Genomic DNA, 22,500 nt, shown 5'->3' on the forward strand with positions numbered 1-22,500 from the left:
CATCGACACAAATATCATCGACACAAATATCATCGACACAAATATCATCGACACAAATATCATCGACACAAATATCATCAACGACACAAATATCATCGACACAAATATCATCGACACAAATATCATCGACACAAATATCATCGACACAAATATCATCGACACAAATATCAACGACACAAATATCATCAACACAAATATCATCGACACAAATATCAACGACACAAATATCATCGACACAAATATCATCGACACAAATATCATCAACGACACAAATATCATCGACACAAATATCATCGACACAAATATCATCGACACAAATATCATCGACACAAATATCAACGACACAAATATCATCGACACAAATATCATCGACACAAATATCAACGACACAAATATCATCGACACAAATATCAACGACACAAATATCATCGACACAAATATCATCGACACAAATATCAACGACACAAATATCATCGACACAAATATCAACGACACAAATATCATCGACACAAATATCAACGACACAAATATCATCGACACAAATATCATCGACACAAATATCAACGACACAAATATCATCGACACAAATATCATCGACACAAATATCAACGACACAAATATCAACGACACAAATATCATCGACACAAATATCATCGACACAAATATCAACGACACAAATATCATCGACACAAATATCAACGACACAAATATCAACGACACAAATATCATCGACACAAATATCAACGACACAAATATCATCGACACAAATATCATCGACACAAATATCATCGACACAAATATCATCGACGCAAATATCATCGACGCAAATATCATCGACACAAATATCATCGACGCAAATATCATCGACGACACAAATATCATCGACACAAATATCATCGACACAAATATCATCGACGACACAAATATCATCGACACAAATATCATCGACACAAATATCATCGACGACACAAATATCATCGACACAAATATCAACGACACAAATATCATCGACACAAATATCATCGACGACACAAATATCATCGACACAAATATCATCGACGACACAAATATCATCGACGACACAAATATCATCGACGACACAAATATCATCGACGACACAAATATCAACGACACAAATATCAACGACACAAATATCATCGACACAAATATCAACGACACAAATATCATCGACACAAATATCAACGACACAAATATCATCGACACAAATATCAACGACACAAATATCATCGACACAAATATCATCGACGACACAAATATCATCGACACAAATATCAACGACACAAATATCATCGACACAAATATCATCGACGACACAAATATCATCGACACAAATATCAACGACACAAATATCATCGACACAAATATCATCGACGACACAAATATCATCGACACAAATATCATCGACACAAATATCATCGACACAAATATCATCGACGCAAATATCATCGACGCAAATATCATCGACACAAATATCATCGACGCAAATATCATCGACGACACAAATATCATCGACACAAATATCATCGACACAAATATCATCGACGACACAAATATCATCGACACAAATATCATCGACACAAATATCATCGACGACACAAATATCATCGACACAAATATCAACGACACAAATATCATCGACACAAATATCATCGACGACACAAATATCATCGACACAAATATCATCGACGACACAAATATCATCGACGACACAAATATCATCGACGACACAAATATCATCGACGACACAAATATCAACGACACAAATATCAACGACACAAATATCATCGACACAAATATCAACGACACAAATATCATCGACACAAATATCAACGACACAAATATCATCGACACAAATATCAACGACACAAATATCATCGACACAAATATCATCGACGACACAAATATCATCGACACAAATATCAACGACACAAATATCATCGACACAAATATCATCGACACAAATATCATCAACGACACAAATATCATCGACACAAATATCATCGACACAAATATCATCAACGACACAAATATCATCGACACAAATATCATCGACACAAATATCATCGACACAAATATCATCAACGACACAAATATCATCGACACAAATATCATCGACACAAATATCATCAACGACACAAATATCATCGACACAAATATCATCAACGACACAAATATCATCGACACAAATATCAACGACACAAATATCAACGACACAAATATCATCGACACAAATATCATCGACACAAATATCATCAACGACACAAATATCATCGACACAAATATCAACGACACAAATATCATCGACACAAATATCAACGACACAAATATCATCGACACAAATATCAACGACACAAATATCAACGACACAAATATCATCGACACAAATATCAACGACACAAATATCAACGACACAAATATCAACGACACAAATATCAACGACACAAATATCAACGACACAAATATCAACGACACAAATATCATCGACACAAATATCAACGACACAAATATCATCGACACAAATATCATCGACACAAATATCAACGACACAAATATCATCGACACAAATATCAACGACACAAATATCAACGACACAAATATCATCGACACAAATATCATCGACACAAATATCATCAACACAAATATCATCAACGACACAAATATCATCAACGACACAAATATCATCAACGACACAAATATCATCAACGACACAAATATCATCGACACAAATATCATCGACACAAATATCAACGACACAAATATCATCAACGACACAAATATCATCAACGACACAAATATCATCAACGACACAAATATCATCGACACAAATATCATCGACACAAATATCAACGACACAAATATCATCAACGACACAAATATCAACGACACAAATATCATCGACACAAATATCATCGACACAAATATCATCAACGACACAAATATCAACGACACAAATATCATCGACACAAATATCATCGACACAAATATCATCAACACCAGAGGTCACTGAGGTTTGGTCTTTGTTGACAAAGAGTTTTCTGCCTTCATTCAGTTTCTGTCTACAGTACTGAGACTCTGAACCATCAAACCAATAGAAATAAATAACTTTTATTTGATTTCACCCTGTTTAGCTTTTAAAATAAATAAACAAACGCTTCATAAATGTGTTTTATTGTGTGCATTATCCTGTTGGCCTTCATTAATAACAACATTATAGTGTTTTATAAACACGTATTTAATGTTTATATGGTGCTTTGTGTAAAATATTGCTGCTTATTTCATGTACAGTGACATAATTTAAATTGTATTTGATTTAATGTGTGTTTCTGTTCAGGGTTCAGCCGCTTTATTATTGTTGTTGTTGTTTGTCTGCAGTTTGGAGCAGAGACTCAGCAGAGTAAAGTGGCTCCGAGCTCTGCAGCCACCAGACCCATCCAGTCCAGCAGAGAGCAGGTACATAGACACATTAAACATGAAAAACAAAGTTTAACTGGATGTTCTCCCAACAGGAAGGCGATGCTCAAATGTTAATAAAAGAGTCATTAATCATTTAAAATTATGTTTATAAATGATCCTTTTATTGATGTTTTACAGAAAGTTGTGTTGCAAAAAAACAACCTAAAAACGTTCCGTGTGTCAGATATCTGAGATAAAACACAGTTAGGCTGATCTGAACAGTCGTTATAAATACCAGTTGATGTGTGTTTATACATCTGAAGAAGATGAACACGATGACACACGACAGACACACTTAAATACTTGAGTTTTTAAATCAAACATCCAGCACTAAAGACTTCCTGCTGGTCTGGAAACATTCGTCATCCAGTCTGTGAACCACTGGACGTTTTCCAGTTTCCAAAGTATTGTTTTGTCTTTAGAAACAGACACATGAACGGGAGCAGTTTAAAGCTCCGGAAGAGGAATGAAGAAGTTGTAGAAGTTTATATAATTTACACTTTTAGAGCCGAAAAAAGAGCAAACAGGATACAACGAGTCCGTTGATTTAAACTGAACATGTGTAAATATTAGTGCTGGGCAACGATTAAAATATTTAATCGCGATTAATCTCATTGTTATGGTAAAGTTCAATAATGAATTCAAAAGTAGTGTATTGCGCACTTTTATTTTAAAAGTACTGCTATATGAACTAAAGGGCAATAACATTTGGTTCACGAGATGCAGGCAGCATGTTTTATACTTAATGTGAATATAATTCATACTTTGTTGGCATCTTATTCTGAAAACCGGATGTTCGTCTGAAGAAACCGGATGTTGTCTCACGTTAATCTTTCCGCTAACTTTCAAAGTCCTTCGCTCGCTCCCGATCTGTGCCGTTTAAATGCGTTTACCGTGAATGTCAGCATATAGGTGCACTAACATGTAAGTGTCTGCTGAGTTGACCACGGAGATCTGAGTGTCTGCTGACTTTACCGCAGCGATGTCCAGTAGTCTCCAGGGAGAGCAACAGCTGGTGCAGCTTCTCTCTTTATTTCTGCCCCCCCCCTCGACCAGAAGCGGAAGTCGCCTTTTCTCTACGGCAACCCTGAAGGGACATCATATCTCCAATACAAAACGATAAACATGAGACAGTCTGTTACAATAATAATAAATTAAAAATACTTACCTGTTTTTTTTTGTTTTCTTGTTGTTGTTTTTTAATTATTATTTTTATTTTTTATTCCATCTCAAAAGGCTCAAGGACACACACACACACACACACACACACACACACAACTGACTATAGGATGTTTGCTGGCTTTTATCCCACTGTTCTTGTCATCCTCTTGTTGTTATGTATATGTATTGTCTCTTGTCTTTCAATTAAAAAAAAAAAAAAAGTATAATAATAAATTTTAAAAATGCGTTAACGTGCGATAAAATAATTGTCGGCGTTAATTAATGAATGCGTTAACGCGATAATAAGGCGTTAACTTGCCCAGCACTAGTATATATAGATATACTGTATGTATATGTATATATTTATACAGTATATTAAAGTGCAGAATCAAATGTGTTGATTGTTGAGAAAAAAACTAGAATCCAAATATTTTGATTTGTATTTAGTTACAGATGAAAGTCCAGGTTTGGTCTGTCGATCACCTCAATTTCACTCAATAATTACGTCCGTTATCAGTTATTAATGAGCAGTTTGAGTTGTTTTTTTACAGGGCTGGGTTGGATAAAATAACTGACATGTTCCAGTAAATAGTCGGGTCCCAGGTCGACTGTAGATTTCCTGGAACAAACTCACAGTTTCCGTACATGTGTTGTTTTTCCAGGGTGGGAAGAGTGAGATATTTGTGGACGTGATCGAGAGGATGTCGGTCGTCATCGGCTCCAACGTGAGTAACATCCCGCTGTCTGGAAACATCAAAGCAACACATTTAACAGTGTGAAGATGAACTCACCTGGTTTTGTTCTGCAGGGAGTTCTGATGAAGGCCGACATCGAGGGAGAAATCAGAGTCAAGTGTTACATGCCGAGCTGCTCGGGTGAGTTTGAGGCTCTTTGAGGGTTTTACTCACTTTGTCCTCACAAGTACAGAAACATGACGCAGCACACTGACACGTCTTCTTCTTCTTCAACAGAGATGAGAATCGGTCTGAACGAAGAGTTCAGCATCGGGAAGTCCCAGCTCAGAGGTCACACACACACACACACACACACACACACACACACACACGAGACATTGAAAGTCGTCCTTCACGTTGTGTGTGTGGTGTTCAGGGAGATGTTTCTGTTGTTTCTTCTTCAGGTTACGGAGCTGCGGTTCGTGTTGACGAGTGCAGCTTCAATCAGGCCGTCCGATTGGACGAGTTCGACAGCAACCGGATCCTCCGACTCTGTCCGAGTCAGGGAGAGGTGCCAACGCTGCCTTTTGATTGGTTCCTTATCCGTCTCCCTTGTTATTGGTTCCAGCCCGTCGGCATGTTTTGAAGTGTGGTTGTATTCGGTGTTTTAAAGTTCAGATTCACCAAAGTCTCTCAACAACACCAACAGACTGCTGCGGTCTGAGAGGCAGAACGATGCTTCTGTGAAGTCTGGTGTGTTTGAAGAGAGCGGAGATAAGAGGTGAAGATGTTCTAAATATGACTCAGATAGATTCTTTAGGAGTCTAGAATACGTCCACAGCAGAACATTACTCCATCTACTGTAGTGAAACTCACACAAACACTCGAAACATCTGTACTGTCTCTTTAAGGCAACAGGTTGTGATGTTGAGGATCAAGAGTACATTTTGAAATCATCCAACCTAAGAACCAGCTCGGTGCTTCTAACTCTTCTCCAGTCAAAGTGTTTATCAGAGAGAAAGTCTTCATCACTGATCTCTCTGAAGACACGCCCCCGAAATCAACACCAGGACGTAAACAAACAACATGGCTGCTGTTAGTAATTACAGCTGTTAGGAGAACAGCTGTTAGAAAACTCTGGTGAGGAGGAATGAGAAGACGGGTAGACAGGAAGACAGAGACAGAGAGACAGACAGGTAGTCCGTCCTATGATTGGTCGGCTCATTAAAAGATATTTTCTCTCTTTCTTTCGAATCTTTTACTTTATTTCTTTCTGTCGGATGAAGAAAGAATTTTAACAAATATAACGAACATGTTTTACAGATTAACCGGAGCTTTAATCTGTAAAACTAACTCCTAGTTTTTATTTATAGTGAACACCTGATGTACCTTCAGGGTGATGTGTACCCTCGTTTATATCAATACATGGTGTGTTCACAGCAACAGCATTAAATAGGACGTTTGGCTTTCAGGACTTTTTTGGAGCCTTATGCAGAAAAACTAAACATTAAACCTTCTGAATTAAATTTATTTAGACTAAATAAAATGCTTCAAGTCTCACAAAACTAAACGTCTCTCATGAAACTAAACGCTTTGTTTTCTTTCTGCGGAGCTTAAATGTGGTGAAAGTCTCACTAAGCCTCTTTCACAGATTCCTGAATGTTCCAGCACTTTAATTACAAACCACTTCTACTAATGAACAGAATCCAGCAGGTTTAGACTCTTTCATGGTGTTTATTCACTGATTGTGAACAATTCACTGCTTTTTAAGTTGTTTTGTCTGGTGATGAAAACTGTCCTTGTTGGTGAGTTCAAGGACACTCCGACATCTGAGACACGACTCTTCTTCTTCCTGTCGCAGCAAACAGTGATGCAATACCAGCTGAGTGACGACCTGCCCTCAGCGCCCCCCTTCCGCCTGTTCCCAACCATCGAGAGAGACAGCGGGGGGAGGTAAGTGTCCCAGAGTCTCAGGGTCTCAGAGTCCCAGGGTCTCAGAGTCCCAGGGTCTCAGGGTCCCAGAGTCTCAAGAGTCTCAGAGTCCCAGGGACTCAGAGTCCCAGAGTCTCAGGGTCTCAGAGTCCCAGAGTCCCAGAGTCCCAGGGTCTCAGGGTCCCAGAGTCCCAGAGTCCCAGAGTCTCAGGGTCTCAGAGTCCCAGAGTCCCAGAGTCTCAGAGTCCCAGGGTCTCAGAGTCCCAGGGTCTCAGAGTCCCAGGGTCCCAGGGTCTCAGGGTCTCAGAGTCCCAGAGTCCCAGAGTCCCAGAGTCTCAGAGTCTCAGGGTCTCAGAGTCCCAGAGTCTCAGAGTCCCGACTGACACCATGAACACGTTGTTTCGTATCATTTGATGAATCAGTTTATTACAAACTGGGTCTTAACACGGTTTCCTTCTCGTCGGTTCTGTTGATAGTTTGACTTCTTGTGAAAATACTCTGACTGGTTTAATAACAGAAGTCACATCTGTCCTTTAAATATAGAGCCACAGCTAGCAGCCAGTTAGCTTAGCTTAGCTTAGCATCATGACTGTAAACAGGTATGATAACGAGATATAAAATGTTAATCGGTGAGCTTCTCTTCGGTTTTTATTACATTTATATATCAAGTAAAGTGCAAGTACACAATATACAAGAAGCTACAACAACATTAAGATGTTGTGATCTGTCTGCACAACACATACTTGTACTACATTTAGCTGACAATACTTGTGTACTTTTACTCTATTGTTGTTCTTCTGCAGGCTGCTGATGCACCTGAAGCTTCGCTGCGATCTGCCACCAAAGAGGTTCGTTTTTACTTCAGTACCACAAGTACTATTAGTATATCATAGTACTAGTACATGATGCTACTGTTGTAGCTGTCTCTTAGTTTAGTGTAGTGGGGCCCAACATAGGGGTCGGGGCCCTCCAGAGGGTCACCAGATACATCTGAGGGGCCAGAGAAAAGTAGTGCAGTAAAACGTATAAAATATTTCGAGTAGAAGTAGAAAGTACCATAGAATGGAAATACTCTAAGTACTTATATGTACTTTCCACGACTAAAAAGAACAAAAAACATTCCTGTTTCCAGGTGACACGATGTTAATATTCACGATGATGATGATGTCATTGTTTTCACAGCGCTGCCATCAACGTCTGTGCCACCATCCCGGTCCCTAAAGGCTCTGTGAGGTGAGGCGCTTCTCATTCAAATCACATGTTTGCTCTTCAGCTTCTATTTGAATGTGACGTTTGTTTTTCCGTCGCTGTGAACACAAAACAGGAAGTCACCAGAGTTCATTTCAATGAACGTGTGTCTTGTTCAGGAACGTTTTTAAATAGCAAACGACATTAACAAAGTAGGCGAGCAGGAGGAGGCGCTCCTCATTTGTTATTTAAAGTCATGCAAATAGGAGTCAGGGTGAAGAGCCGCGTACTGTCACTTTAAATCCTCTTTACTAGTTTAGTTTAGTGATGAGAACAAAATGTGTTCAATGAGACAAAACATCCTCTGAACAACAGATGAAGAAGAATTGTATTTTTATTATCATTATTATATTTATCTATATAAATCTCATTATTGTTATTAATGAAGTATAATAATGTTCTTAGAGCTCGTGTTAGAAGTTAAACGGCTCATAATTCATCTCTAATATATTAACGTGAAAACATCTCCTTCAAACTACTGGATTTATTCTAGTTTATCACCAAAACTACATTTTACAGATGACATGTGAACACATCATGATAACGTTATATCAGGGGTCACCAACCTTTTTTAAACTGAGAGCTACTTCAAGGGTACCGAGTAGTACGAAGGGCTACTGATTTGATACAAACTTCCTGAATAACAAAGTTGCACAGATCACCTTAAGAATAATAATATATGTGAAGAGACTGTTTGATCACATGTCAGTTAATTATTCCTCACAATAATTATTAATAATGATTTCCACAATACATATTTAAACATGCAACTTTTATTTCTGTTAATCTGTTTCAACATTTGAAAGTCAGAGGTATCACATCTCTGATATATTTGTATCATCACATGATCAAAGCCGGTTACTTTTGCACATAGCGCCTGCTGGTGAATGATGCAGTGGTAATGTAGACATGTTGGGAAGTCTGGGTCACCTTTGCATTGCGCAATGACGCCGCATGCCGGCCCGTCATCGCGGGAGCCCCGTCTGTTGTTACCGACACCAGCTTTTCCGACGGTACCTTTTTCTCAACGAAGAAACTAGTAACCAGTCTCGTCTATAGCCGAGCGTCTTCGGGTGCCCGCGTTCAAACCTCTAGTCTGGGCCTTTTCGGTCGGATTGTGTTGCCTCGCCTCTACCCCCGCCACCCCTGAGTTGTTGCCCCGCGGCCTGTTCCGAGGATTTACAGACCTGACGACAGGGTGCGCTCGCGGCGCGCGTCTGGCGCCAACGGGAAGCGCCCGCCATTCGGAACCTGAAAACCTAGTGCAGCGGCCTCGTCCTGGCTGTCCGCCGTGCGCCTCCGGGTACCCAACTCTCTTATGACAAGAAATATTGTCATTTTAAAATCTACACTAATGCAAGCGTTTTTGATTAAAAAAGAACAGCAACTACAATTTTAGACGGAGCTCCAATGGTGACTAGTGCTATTTTTAGAACATGTCTCGCGGGCGACTCACGTGGTCCCTGCGGGCGACAGGGTGCCCGCAGGCATCGTGTTGGCTACCTCTGCGTTATAGTGTACCTTCAGCCAGTACTCATGTTAACTGAGCAGAGCCTGAAGGCATCATAATGTAACTGAAGGGAACCTCCATTGGTTAGCCGTTAGCGGTGCTGTTAACGTTACTAGCTCTCCTCCTGTTGGTTAGCCGTTAGCGGTGCTGCTAACGTTACTAGCTCTCCTCCTGTTGGTTAGCCGTTAGCGGTGCTGCTAACGTTACTAGCTCTCCTCCTGTTGGTTAGCCGTTAGCGGTGCTGCTAACGTTACTAGCTCTCCTCCTGTTGGTTAGCCGTTAGCGGTGCTGCTAACGTTACTAGCTCTCCTCTGATTGGTTGTTTACAATGAAACATTATCAGAGATCAGAGACTAGAAACACATGTTCTACTGAGTCAGTACAACTTTATTTACACTGTGATGGTTAACGATAAAACTTTATTTACACTCTGATGGTTAACGGTAAAACTTTATTTACACTCTGATGGTTAACGATAAAACTTTATTTACACTCTGATGGTTAACGGTACAACTTTATTTACACTCTGATGGTTAACGATAAAACTTTATTTACACTGTGATGGTTAATGGTAAACTGTGTAATTAGTCTGAGGTTCACATGAGCTGAAAGCTCTCTTTAGGATTATCAATCAAATCACCTGTTTATCATCATCATCACTTCTGGAAGCTTTTCTGCTTCACCCTCCAATGACCTCTGACCTCCTCAGGGTCACATGTGCTGTCTGACACTGTTGATGAAGAAGAAGTTTAATTGTGTGTGTGTGTGTTCAGTCTGTCTCAGGAGCTCAGCAGTCCTGATCAGAGCTCTGAGCTGAAGCTTCAGAACAGAGCCATCGACTGGACGATCCCTCGTTTCCCTGGAGGAACACAACTGTCTGCTCTGTTCAAGGTGAACACACAGACACACACACACACAGACAGACGCACAGACACACAGACAGACACACACAGTATTTTAGCTGTGCATTGTGGTTCAACAGATGTTGACGTGATTTTTTTATGCAGAAATTAAAACATTTGCTTTATTTCTGTGAGTTTAGTTTGTTGACAAAAAACAACATTTTAAGATGACAACTTCTCCTCTTCCTCTTCCACCTCCTCCTCTTCCTCCTCTTCTACACCCCCCCCCCCCCCCCCCCCCTCCCTCAGCTGGAGGTCTCAGGTCTGAGCCCGTCCTCCATGTTGGAGGTGGGTCCGGTGGGTCTGGTCTTTGAGCTTCCTCAGCTCACCGTCACAGGTCTTCAGATCCGGTTCCTCCGCCTGTCTCCGGTCCAGCCGGGTCCATCTCAGCGGTGGGTTCGCTACGTCACCCACTCCGACTCCTACATCATCCGCCTCTGACCAGGAAGTTCTTTCACAATAAGAGACAACCTCATGAACTTTATTTTGTTAACTTCTGTTTTTATTCAGTTACATGCTGACTGTATTTATTTTTCTTTTTTTAAAACCTTTTCTCTTCACGTCAACAATCCCCAAACGTCATGACGGTCCGTCTCTCAATACCGTATGAGTTCCTGTCTGAGGCTCATTGGTTCCTACTAATAAAGACTTAGCTGGGGACTATTTTCAGCGGCGGATTAATCCACATATGCGAAGGAATGTTTATCGTTCATGTACTTATCTGCACACACACACACACGTGTAAATAAAAGTCATGTTTCCTCTTTATGTGACCTTCTGTTTGATGTTTTGTCTCAGAGTTGAGTTGTGTTTGAGTTTAAACGTCAGTTGAAAAGCAGAAGATTCTCGTCTCACTGATAGAAAACAAAAAGGAGCTGCTCCACTTCTCCTTCACTCATTATTTCCTCTCTGTGGTTTATCGTTTGGGTTTAAACTTTTTGTTCAGTGATGGCCGTCTGATGAACCTGAAGATTATTTCACACGTTTTGTTTCCTTCTTCTTCTGGTTTTCTGTCTGGAAACAGGAAGTACACAAAGTATCTGAGTACACGCAGTAAAGTCTGCATTTTATATTTTTTACTGAAGTAAAAGTACAAAAGTATCGGCATCAAAATGAACTTAAATGACTCAAAGTAAAAGTACTCATTATGCAGAATACTATATATTAAATGATTGATGCATTAATGTTGGCCTCCAGTGGAGCTCATTTAGTTACTTCATATACTGATGGTGAGGAATGTATTTTAAAGTCTATTTGTCAGTAAAAAGTACAATATGTACCTCTTAGTTGTGGTAGAGTAGAAGTATGTAAAAGGAATATGGGAATATTCAAGCAAAGTACAAGTACCTAGAAACTACTTAAGTGCAGTACCAGTACTAACAGGAAATAGTCACGTACATAAACAACGTAAAACTGAATTTAAATGTTTAAACAGGAGTTTTAGAGCTTTAGAGCTGGTTGACTGAGCCAGGCTAACAGTTCCCCTCTGTTTACTGTCTTTATGCTAAGCTAAGCTAAGAGGCTGCTGGTTGAACAACTAAAATACTCGTTTTATCAAGTTTTCTGCATTTTTTAAATACTATTACGGAGTAAATCTCAACTGTAGATGTGTGTTCTTTAGAAGACAGGTGTGTGTGTGTGTGTGTGTGTGTGTGTGTGTGTGTGTGTGTAGTGCAGCAGGTTAATAAACACAATATTAATATTTAATAGTACTAGTAGTCATCTCTGTATCATCTATTTTTTAACATTCAGTGCCTCGTGTTGTCATGTTTGCTGGAGACGCTCTGCGCTGCGCAACGTGATCTGCAGCCGCTGCACACGCACACACAGAGATCCTGCCTTTGCGGAAGAAGCCAGAGAGGAGCCGAGGCGGCGCTAAATAAAATTAGCATACTAACTAACTAACTAGCTGATGGAGGGTGAACGGAGCTGAACCCTGAAGAAGAAACACTCTCGTTCTCCTATAAAGTCGAGACACCTCCGGGGGTCCGGGCTCGTTTAGGTCGGGATCTCTGCAGAGGAGATGGGGGACAAGGCGGGCACCAGGTAGGAGACGGCTAAGCTAGGCTAGGCTAGGCTAGCAGCTAAGCTACAGCTGCTAGCCGCTGTAGCTTAGCTGCTAGCATCCGTTCTCACGCACTTTGATATCTTGTCAATATCCCTCTCTTGAGATAAAACAATATAAATAACCGACTTAACACATTAAAGCCAGTACACTGCGTAGCGCGTGCAACTGCGCTGTTTATCTTTAAATATGACGCGTTCTTTAGTGTCTAAGACGATGCGTTAACAGCACAATACGGCCGTAGTGGGCGGTTATCGACCAATGACAATATAGAGTTAAACCTACGATTGTATTGTTTTTAAGTGCTGATAGGTGGATTTTGACAAAGCCGATTTTAGTGCAACATTTAAATGATTCATAATAAATGTATAGTTTAGTTTTATGTTGTTAAATACACGAGGGATGTTTACAATGCATGTGTTTTTGATTGGAGAGCGCTCGTGGTTCTACCTGCGGTAGCCTGCTACTAACTCGTGCTTATTATCTATAAATGTATATTTAGGAGGCTTCTCGTTGACATGCAGCTCGTGAGAGGCAGTGAGGTGTCACTCAGGTGTTGTTGAGTCGTCACAGTGAACAGGTGAGCAGAGGCTCTGACTGATGGAGGTGAAGTGTTCACACGATAACTTTCAGCTCCTTCTAAAAGCCTCAGGGTGTCACCTGTGTTTACAGCAGTCATGTATGACGTTAGAGCTGGTGTACAGTGAAAAGTACTATATGTACCTCTGAGGTGGAGTACAGTACAGAGTACTATATGTACCTGTAGATCTGGTGTGTTTTATTGAGTACACTTCCTGTTTCCAGCTGAAGAAGGTTGATGTTTCAGGTGTTGTGTGTTCTTTAGAGACTTCCTCCTCTCATGTGTTGTGTTGAGCGTAGTCCACTAGTGTCGATAAAGCTTTCCTCTGCTCACACTTCACTCACTTCCTGTTAGGAAACGAGTACCACTGACAGATTATCCGTGTTTATTCTCTTCCTCTGAGGGGAAAATAAACCTTTTTACTGTTGACTTGTTAACAAAAAATAACCTCGCAAAGATCTTAACAGAGAAAACCAATCATCAGCATAACGAGAGAATAAATACAACATGGAGGAACTGTAACAATACAACTATGAGCTGATAATTAATATATCTCTTTGATCATTTCCTATTTAAATCCACTGCTTCTCAGGATGTTACATCTGTTCATTTCTTCTTCTTGTGTTTTTATGCACCATGAGAACAATCCACTTTGGGTATTGTTGTTTATGGTGGGTGTTGTCGTGGTTACCAGTACCAAAGTCACATCTGATGCTAAGCTAATGGACAAACAGTCTGACAGTTGAGGAGACTTGGGCGTCTCTCTGATGCTGAACTTCTGTTTGTGTGAAGTCACTTCAGAACGTCGTTAACAGGAGAAGCTTCTTCACTTCCTGTTGCACACTGTGTGTGTGTGTGTGTGTGTGTGTGTGTGTGTGTGTGTGTGTGTGTGTGTGTGTGTGTGTGTGTGTGTGTGTGTGTGTGTGTGTGTGTGTGTGTGTGTGTGTGTGTGTGTGTGTCACCAGTCAAATTGTTCTTGGTGGTTATCGTTAACAGGGTCAGAAGACATTTGCATAAAGTCGAGCTGCAGCAGCTCAGCTTTATGACCAGGATCCCTGAATAGTCGAGATGTATCAAAACAAAAGCCCTGAATTGATTCTTTATTTATTTCCTGGTCTGTTAAAGTCCAGGTCGATGTATTTAATCCGTTTGTTTTATTCCACCAACAGATCGTCACATGAAGCTGGAATCACACAATATTTGGTATTTTTGTTTGAAAAACGATTCATTGTGAAAATAGTTGCAGATTAATTTTCCCGTCGACTGATTATTGAAGCTCAAGTAGAAACGTGTCTCGTTTGAACACGTACGTAGTTTGTAATGTGTCTGGAGACCACTTCATCTTTAATCTCCATGTTGGTGTGAAACAGTCTGTAGTCTTCAGAGCTTCACTTGATTCTGACCGATCGACTCAAACGTCACCAGGACGGACAGGAAGGAAGGGCGAACTACCAAAATAAGACCCAGCTTATGAGGAAGTGGAGTTGTCCACACTAACAGACTGCGTTGACGTGTTTTGGAGAACCTGATTTAAATAAATAACTAAGAGTCCAGATTCTTTCACAGCAGCATGTGATGTGGCTCACATGTTGAGACAACGAGATTTATTGGAGTTATTTTGTCACATATTTTACTAATAACTTTTGGGCATTTATAGGATGTTTTTTTTACATATTTCTTGGACATTTTCCACAATTTTTTTCAGATATTTTACATGTAATGTTTGCTCTTTTTCAGATTTTTTTCAAACATATTTATCGGATATTTTTTAATACTTTTATATATTTTCCACGTATTTTTATGACATCGTCTGACATTTAAAAAAAAAAGGTTTTTCATCTATTTGTAACACTTTTTCCACTAATTATTTTCCTAATATTGTTGTTGATTCTATGATTCTGTTACATCGGCCCACAGACCATCGCAGGTTAAACATCACCGTTTAAAACACGAGGCACGAGAATAAAACCAAAACAAAGTGGATCATTAAAAACAGCAGAGGAGAAGTTACAGTTAAATCAAAGAATATATGAAATACTGCTGCTGGTGTATTCCACCATCTTTAAAGACGTGTCATTATGGGAAGATCAACGTCTCCACTGAAACCAAAACTACTCCAACAGACAGAAAAACACGTTCAGTTCTTGTCCGGGCATGAAGCCTCCCCCCCCCCCCCCCCCCCCCCCCCCCCCACACTTGCTGCAAGTGGATCAGCTGTTGTGGAAGCAGCCAGTCGAGCGTTAAAGTGTGTTTACTGTTTTCCTGAAGAGTTTTATTCCCACGGCGGCCAACAAACATCTGATGCTCAGACGGTTAAAAACACAGCATTATTTTGAAAAACCGGAGGCTGAACTCATGTTTGTTTATTGGTCTGTGATTTGTAACGTTAGACTCAGAACATGAACTCCTACAGGTCGTTAAATGGTTTGTTTTCTTGTAAATCTGCTGCTCAAAATATCAATAAAGTGGAGCTTTTAAAAAGCTATGAATCAGTTTTAACGGTTGCTTTGAAGTGATGGAAATAAAACGGGCGGTGAAAGGAATCTGACAGGAAGCAGCCGTCAGCTGTGTGTTAAAACAGTGAAAGCAGCAGCGACTCGTCTTCTAACCGGAGACGTTTGTTACTTCCTGTTTGTGTGTTGTGGCCTCCAGTAGAAGGAAGGAAGTGAATGTTTCACACTCGTAAGTGCTGTGAGTAAGATGCTGGTTCTGATCAATACTATCATCATCATCATCATCATCAATAATAATAATAATAATAATAATAATAATAATAATAATATTATTTTATTGTATTATCGTGCCCTGTTGTAGTTTATTCCTCTTGTTCAAATCCACATTTTCAACCTGATATTTTAAAGATTTTGGTCCTAAAAGATGCTTCATGTTGATGAACATTTGACTGTTGAGGCGTTTCCTTCATGTAGTGTTGTAATGACACAGTTTACCGTTAACCATCAGAGTGTAAATAAAGTTTTAACGTTAACATCAGTGTAAATAGTTGAATCGTTAACCATCACAGTGTAAATAAAGTTTTAACGTTAACATCAGTGTAAATAGTTGAATCGTTAACCATCAGAGTGTAAATAAAGTTTAATCGTTAACCATCAGAGTGTAAATAAAGTTTAATCGTTAACCATCAGAGTGTAAATAAAGTTTAATCGTTAACCATCAGAGTGTAAATAAAGTTTAATCGTTAACCATCAGAGTGTAAATAAAGTTTAATCGTTAACCATCAGAGTGTAAATAAAGTTTAATCGTTAACCATCAGAGTGTAAATAAAGTTTAATCGTTAACATCAGAGTGTAAATAAAGTTTTACCGTTAACCATCAGTGTAAATAAAGTTTTACCGTTAACCATCAGAGTGTAAATAAAGTTTTAACGTTAACATCACAGTGTAAATAAAGTTTTAACGTTAACCATCACAGTGTAAATAAAGTTTTAACGTTAACCATCACAGTGTAAATAAAGTTTTAACGTTAACCATCACAGTGTAAATAAAGTTTTAACGTTAACCATCACAGTGTAAATAAAGTTTTAACGTTAACCATCACAGTGTAAATAAAGTTTTAACGTTAACCATCAGAGTGTAAATAAAGTTTTAACGTTAACATCACAGTGTAAATAAAGTTTTAACGTTAACCATCACAGTGTAAATAAAGTTTTAACGTTAACCATCAGAGTGTAAATAAAGTTTTAACGTTAACATCACAGTGTAAATAAAGTTTTAACGTTAACCATCACAGTGTAAATAAAGTTTTAACGTTAACCATCACAGTGTAAATAAAGTTTTAACGTTAACCATCAGAGTGTAAATAAAGTTTTAACGTTAACATCACAGTGTAAATAAAGTTTTAACGTTAACCATCACAGTGTAAATAAAGTTTTACTGACTCAGTAGAACATGTGTTTCTAGTCTCTGTATCGCTGATGTTTCATTGTAAACAACCAATCAGAGGAGAGCTAGTAACGTTAGCAGCACCGCTAACGGCTAACCAACAGAGGTTCACTTCAGTTACATGATGATGCCTTCAGGCTCTGCTCAGTGAACATGAGTACTGGCTGAAGGTACATTATAACGTTATCATGATGTGTTCACATGTCATCTGTAAAATGTAGTTTTGGTGATGAACTAGAATAAATCCAGTAGTTTGAAGGAGATGTTTTCACGTTAATATAAAACAGATATTAGAGATGAATTATGAGCTGTTGACCTTCTAACACGAGCTCTAAGCACATTATTATACTTCATTAATAACAATAATGATGAGATTTAACTGGTAAAACTTATCTTTTGAATTGTGTGTTTCTATGTGAGGTTTGAAGAGTTCAGAGCTTCACTCTAAACACTGGATGTTCTGTTTAGAGGTTTGTGTCTCATGGAGCTCTGTGGTGACATCCCATAATAACATAACGATCATATGGACCAGTCTCCCTCTCTGACCACTTCCTGCTGTGTGGAAACAAACGTTTCCTCAGATGGAAAACTCTTCATCACTTTAAAAACGTCTTCATGTGTTTTTCTTCCTCGTTATTTGTTGATTTTAACTCAAATTAAACCAAATATATAAAAACAGACTAACAGCTTCTTCTCCTTCTCCTCCTTCTTCTCCTTCTCCTCCTTCTTCTCCTTCTCCTTCTTCTCCTTCTGCTTCTTCTTCTCCTCCTTCTTCTCCTTCTGCTTCTTCTTCTCCTTCTTCTTCTCCTCCTGCTTCTTCTCCTTCTTCTTCTCCTTCTCCTTCTCCTTCTCCTCCTTCTGCTTCTTCTCCTCCTTCTTCTCCTTCTCCTCCTTCTGCTTCTTCTTCTCCTGCTTCTTCTTCTCCTCCTTCTTCTCCTTCTCCTCCTGCTTCTTCTTCTCCTTCTCCTTCTGCTTCTGCTCCTTCTTCTGCTTCTTCTTCTTCTTTCCAAACTTCTCAGAGTTTTCAAGAAGTCGAGTCCCAACTGTAAGGTGAGTTATTTATTCTGCAACTGTGATGAAATACATCCACATAGTACAAGTAGTAATACCACAAGGAAATACTACTTCAGTACGTGTAGAAGTACAGAAGAATCTTCAGAGTATTTAAAAGTACTGCAGCCACAGAGGAGAAATACTACTTCTACTATAACTGTTTCTACCAAACATGAACATAAACATGTAAAATCCTAAAATAAAGAACGAGTAGGTGAATAACTGAGTATCGTGTACTTCATTACTATGGAAATACTACGTTTACACAGTACTACTCAGTTATTACTGTGGATGTGATCCGTGTTATTCAAACAGGATTTATGTCTTATTCTATTATTCTATTACATATCATGTAAAACTATGTATTAACTATGTATGAAAACATGCAAGTATAAACTAGAATCCAAGACATGAACCACGAATAGTGCAGACGTTTATATGTATATAGAAATATATAAACTAGTGCTGGGCAACGATTAAAATATTTAATCGCGATTAATCGCATGGATCTTTTGCGATTAATCTCATTGTTATGGTAAAGTTCAATAATGAATTCAAAAGTAGTGTATTGCGCACTTTTATTTTAAAAGTACTGCTATATGAACTAAAGGGCAATAACATTTGGTTCACGAGATGCAGGCAGCATGTTTTATACTTAATGTGAATATAATTCATACTTTGTTGACATCTTATTCTGAAAACCGGATGTTCGTCTGAAGAAACCGGATGTTGTCTCACGTTAATCTTTCTGCTAACTTTCAAAGTCCTTCGCTCGCTCCCGATCTGTGCCGTTTAAATGCGTTTACCGTGAATGTCAGTATATAGGTGCACTAACATGTCAGTGTCTGCTGAGTTGACCTCAGCGATGTCCAGTAGTCTCCAGGGAGAGCAACAGCTGGTGCAGCTTCTCTCTTTATTTCTGCCCCCTTTTCTCTACGGCAACACACACACACACACACACACACACATAACTGACTACAGGATGTTTGCTGGCTTTTATCCCACTGTTCTTATCCTCTTGTTGTTATGTCTATTTATTGTATCTTGTCTTTCAATAAAAAAAAATTATAATAATAAATTTAAAAAATGCGTTAATGCGCGATAAAATAATTGTCGGCGTTAATGAATGAATGCGTTAACGCGAAAATAACGAGTTAACTTGCCCAGCACTAATATAAATATATGTGAAATGTAGAATATATAAAAATAAAGCTTAAAATATGTAATTAATATATGAATATATCATTTATAATAATGTGATAGACGTGTGTGCAGGTAAAGATAAAATATATTTATATATATCAGCAGGTAAGGTAGTCTAATAAATATATAGTTTGTATAAAATAACCACACAGTAACGTCTATTTCTGTATTTTATTATTTAAGACTTTTAGTGCAAAATAATCAGATGTTCTAATAAATATGAGTTTGTTTGAGTTCGTTATTGTCAATTTAGATGAAAACATGTTTCAAGTTATCAGACACATGATTCCATCAGGATGTGATTCATGGGAAAGACAATAAATCATCATATTTAATAATAAGTTGCTGCATTTAAACAGCAGTATCAGTAGAATATTAATATTCATCAGACATTTAATAATTAGTTATTGATGTAAACAAAGTCACTGTCGGTCACTCTGACTCACTAGAGCCCCAAATGAGGATTAATCCGCTGCTAAAAATAGTCCCACTAACGCTCTACTTCCTCCTGTTATCTTGATTAAAAACTACAATAACCAGCTGTTTAACTGATGAAACTACAGATCTGTGTTTACAATGTTTGATGTGATTCTTCATGGAGTTTCAGTCATGAGACATGAAAACGAACCCCTGAATGAATGAATGACAGTAAGACGTGTGACGCTGTGATTGGTCGGTGCAGGTGACGGTGTACCTGGGAAAGAGAGACTTCGTGGATCACCTGGACCACGTGGACCCAGTAGGTGAGTCAGCACATCTGGAATCTGGAGGTTTGTATCGTCACATTCTATCAAGAGGGTCAGTAACTCGTGTGTTGTTCAGAGGCTGAACTGTGAATGAATGAACGTGTGTCTGTGATTGGTCGATGGGATCTTTTAAAGACGATGACGCGGCGGTTTGTGTTCTTCCCGCTCTCAGATGGAGTGATCCTCGTGGACCCCGAGTACCTGAAAGACAGGAAAGGTAGAACATCTGGTTCTTTATCTTAACATCTGCTGTCTCATCATGTTTACTGTCTGTGTTGTTCTGAGTGTATTTGGCTCCTATGAAGTATATTACCACGTTTAAAACTCATCAGTAATATGTTTATATTTGGATGTCGTTAGTTAGATTTCAGTTGTTCTTAAATTCCATGTCGTTTGTGTCAAGTCTTCATTTGTCGTCTGTACAACAATGACAGTGAAGCATCCTCCAACAAAACTACTACAAAATACATGCAAGTACAAAGTACAATACAAGACATAAAACAGATGTTAATACATATATTACATTTACATAATATGATATATTTTAAGATATGTGTTGGTATAAAATACAATATATTTGAAATATAGAATATATATGAAATAGAAAATTATATAATAATAATACTGTGGTAGATGTGTGTGTGTGTAAAATATAATATATTTAAAATATAGAACATACCTAAATACATGTAAATAAAACATACGCTGGTTGACTTGTTTTCTTCTAAAAATATATTATAAATGAAAAAAATTGAATAAAAAAACGTGGTAGACGTGTGTGTAAATAAAATATATATATCAAATAAATTAAAAAGCAATAATATATATAATATTGCTGCAGATGTGTGCAGGTATAAAATACAATATATACAAATACTGAATATATATATATATATACACATGAAACATAATATATATAATACTGTGATAGACATGTGTGCAGCTATAAAATAGTTAAAATAAATAAAATGTATCGGACTATGGTAGATGTGTTTGCAGGCATAAATAAAATATTTGTAAAATACAGAATATATATGAACATTTTTAATCTCTGACACTATTGCAGACGTGTGTGCAGGTATAAAAGGGTAGTAGTAGTTTTAGTAGTATTTGTGTACAGCAGCTTTGAAACAGGAAATAAATGTTTTGAAACATTTAATAACAAATGGACTAAAACTATTTATAGATCATAAATAGTTTTAAATGCTGTTATGAGGTGAAGATTCTCTAAAACATTTCTTCTCTTCCTCCCTGTAGTCTTCGTCACACTCACCTGTGCGTTTCGGTATGGCCGTGAGGACCTGGACGTCCTGGGTCTGTCCTTCAGGAAGGATCTCTACATCTCCACCTTCCAGGTGAGCTTCACCTGCTGACCTCCTACTACACCTTCATCACCAGATGTACCAATCAATCAATCAACCTACCAATCAACCAACCAATCAATCAATAAACCTACCAATCAATAAACCTACCAATCAATCAATCAATCAACCTACCAATCAATCAATCCATTGATCAGTTAATGGAGAAAAGTATCGGCAACGAAAATAATTCAAGTGTTCAAAAAGTTCAAAGATGAGCTCCAGCTGAACAAAAACAGTAAAGTCCTCTTTTTACATGAATGTATTAGTATTAATACTCTACTGATATAATATATAATAGTACAACAGTCACCGTTTGAATACTTTAACTACATTTGACTGATTATACTGACATACTTTTACTGAAGGAACATTTTACTGTAACAGAATATTTTTACTGTGTAGTATTAGTACTTATACTGTATCAGAGTATTTTTACAGTGTGGTATTAGTACCTTTACTTTAACTGCGACAAAAGATCTAAAACGCTACTGTAAAATCAATATGTTGTGTTTGAAGTCGTTAATCTTCGTCTTGTTTGAATATACCCATCTCTCTGTCTCTCCTCTCTCTCTCAGGCCTTCCCTCCAGTGCCTGAAGAGAAGAAACCCAACAGTCGGCTGCAGGAGAGGCTGCTGAAGAAACTGGGCCAACATGCTCACCCGTTCTACTTCACTGTGAGTCTGGGCTCT

At 38.4% G+C, this 22,500-nt stretch overlaps 2 protein-coding genes across 14 annotated transcripts in view; both read left to right on the forward strand.

Moving 5' to 3' along the window:
* Window positions 1–11,669, forward strand: part of ap4m1 (adaptor related protein complex 4 subunit mu 1) — a 15,980-nt gene extending 4,311 nt beyond the window's left edge. The window contains exons 7-16 of the mRNA XM_076101684.1: window positions 3,394–3,471; window positions 5,298–5,360; window positions 5,444–5,510; window positions 5,607–5,660; window positions 5,774–5,880; window positions 7,171–7,262; window positions 8,045–8,089; window positions 8,424–8,474; window positions 10,773–10,890; window positions 11,151–11,669. Coding sequence (XP_075957799.1) covers window positions 3,394–3,471; window positions 5,298–5,360; window positions 5,444–5,510; window positions 5,607–5,660; window positions 5,774–5,880; window positions 7,171–7,262; window positions 8,045–8,089; window positions 8,424–8,474; window positions 10,773–10,890; window positions 11,151–11,342 — 867 coding nt within the window. The 3' untranslated portion in view covers window positions 11,343–11,669. The remainder of the gene's footprint in view (window positions 1–3,393; window positions 3,472–5,297; window positions 5,361–5,443; window positions 5,511–5,606; window positions 5,661–5,773; window positions 5,881–7,170; window positions 7,263–8,044; window positions 8,090–8,423; window positions 8,475–10,772; window positions 10,891–11,150) is intronic.
* A 1,057-nt stretch (window positions 11,670–12,726) lies between these two features.
* The window catches only part of arrb2a (arrestin, beta 2a), a 24,716-nt gene continuing 14,942 nt past the window's right edge, over window positions 12,727–22,500 (forward strand). For 7 of the 13 annotated variants that reach the window (XM_076102762.1, XM_076102763.1, XM_076102764.1 and 4 more), the window contains exons 1-7: window positions 12,727–12,947; window positions 18,465–18,495; window positions 20,384–20,444; window positions 20,620–20,664; window positions 20,882–20,917; window positions 21,705–21,802; window positions 22,387–22,485. In XM_076102762.1, coding sequence (XP_075958877.1) covers window positions 12,925–12,947; window positions 18,465–18,495; window positions 20,384–20,444; window positions 20,620–20,664; window positions 20,882–20,917; window positions 21,705–21,802; window positions 22,387–22,485 — 393 coding nt within the window. In that variant the 5' untranslated portion in view covers window positions 12,727–12,924. Of the gene's footprint in view, window positions 12,948–18,464; window positions 18,496–20,381; window positions 20,445–20,619; window positions 20,665–20,850; window positions 20,918–21,704; window positions 21,803–22,386; window positions 22,486–22,500 lie in introns of those variants that run through there. The other 6 variants (XM_076102767.1, XM_076102770.1, XM_076102771.1 and 3 more) reach the window with 2 other exon arrangements.

Source organism: Anarhichas minor, unplaced genomic scaffold (assembly GCF_050575085.1).
Source record: "Anarhichas minor isolate MPS153535 unplaced genomic scaffold, ASM5057508v1 ptg000027l, whole genome shotgun sequence".
In the NCBI taxonomy this organism is placed as follows: domain Eukaryota; kingdom Metazoa; phylum Chordata; class Actinopteri; order Perciformes; family Anarhichadidae; genus Anarhichas; species Anarhichas minor.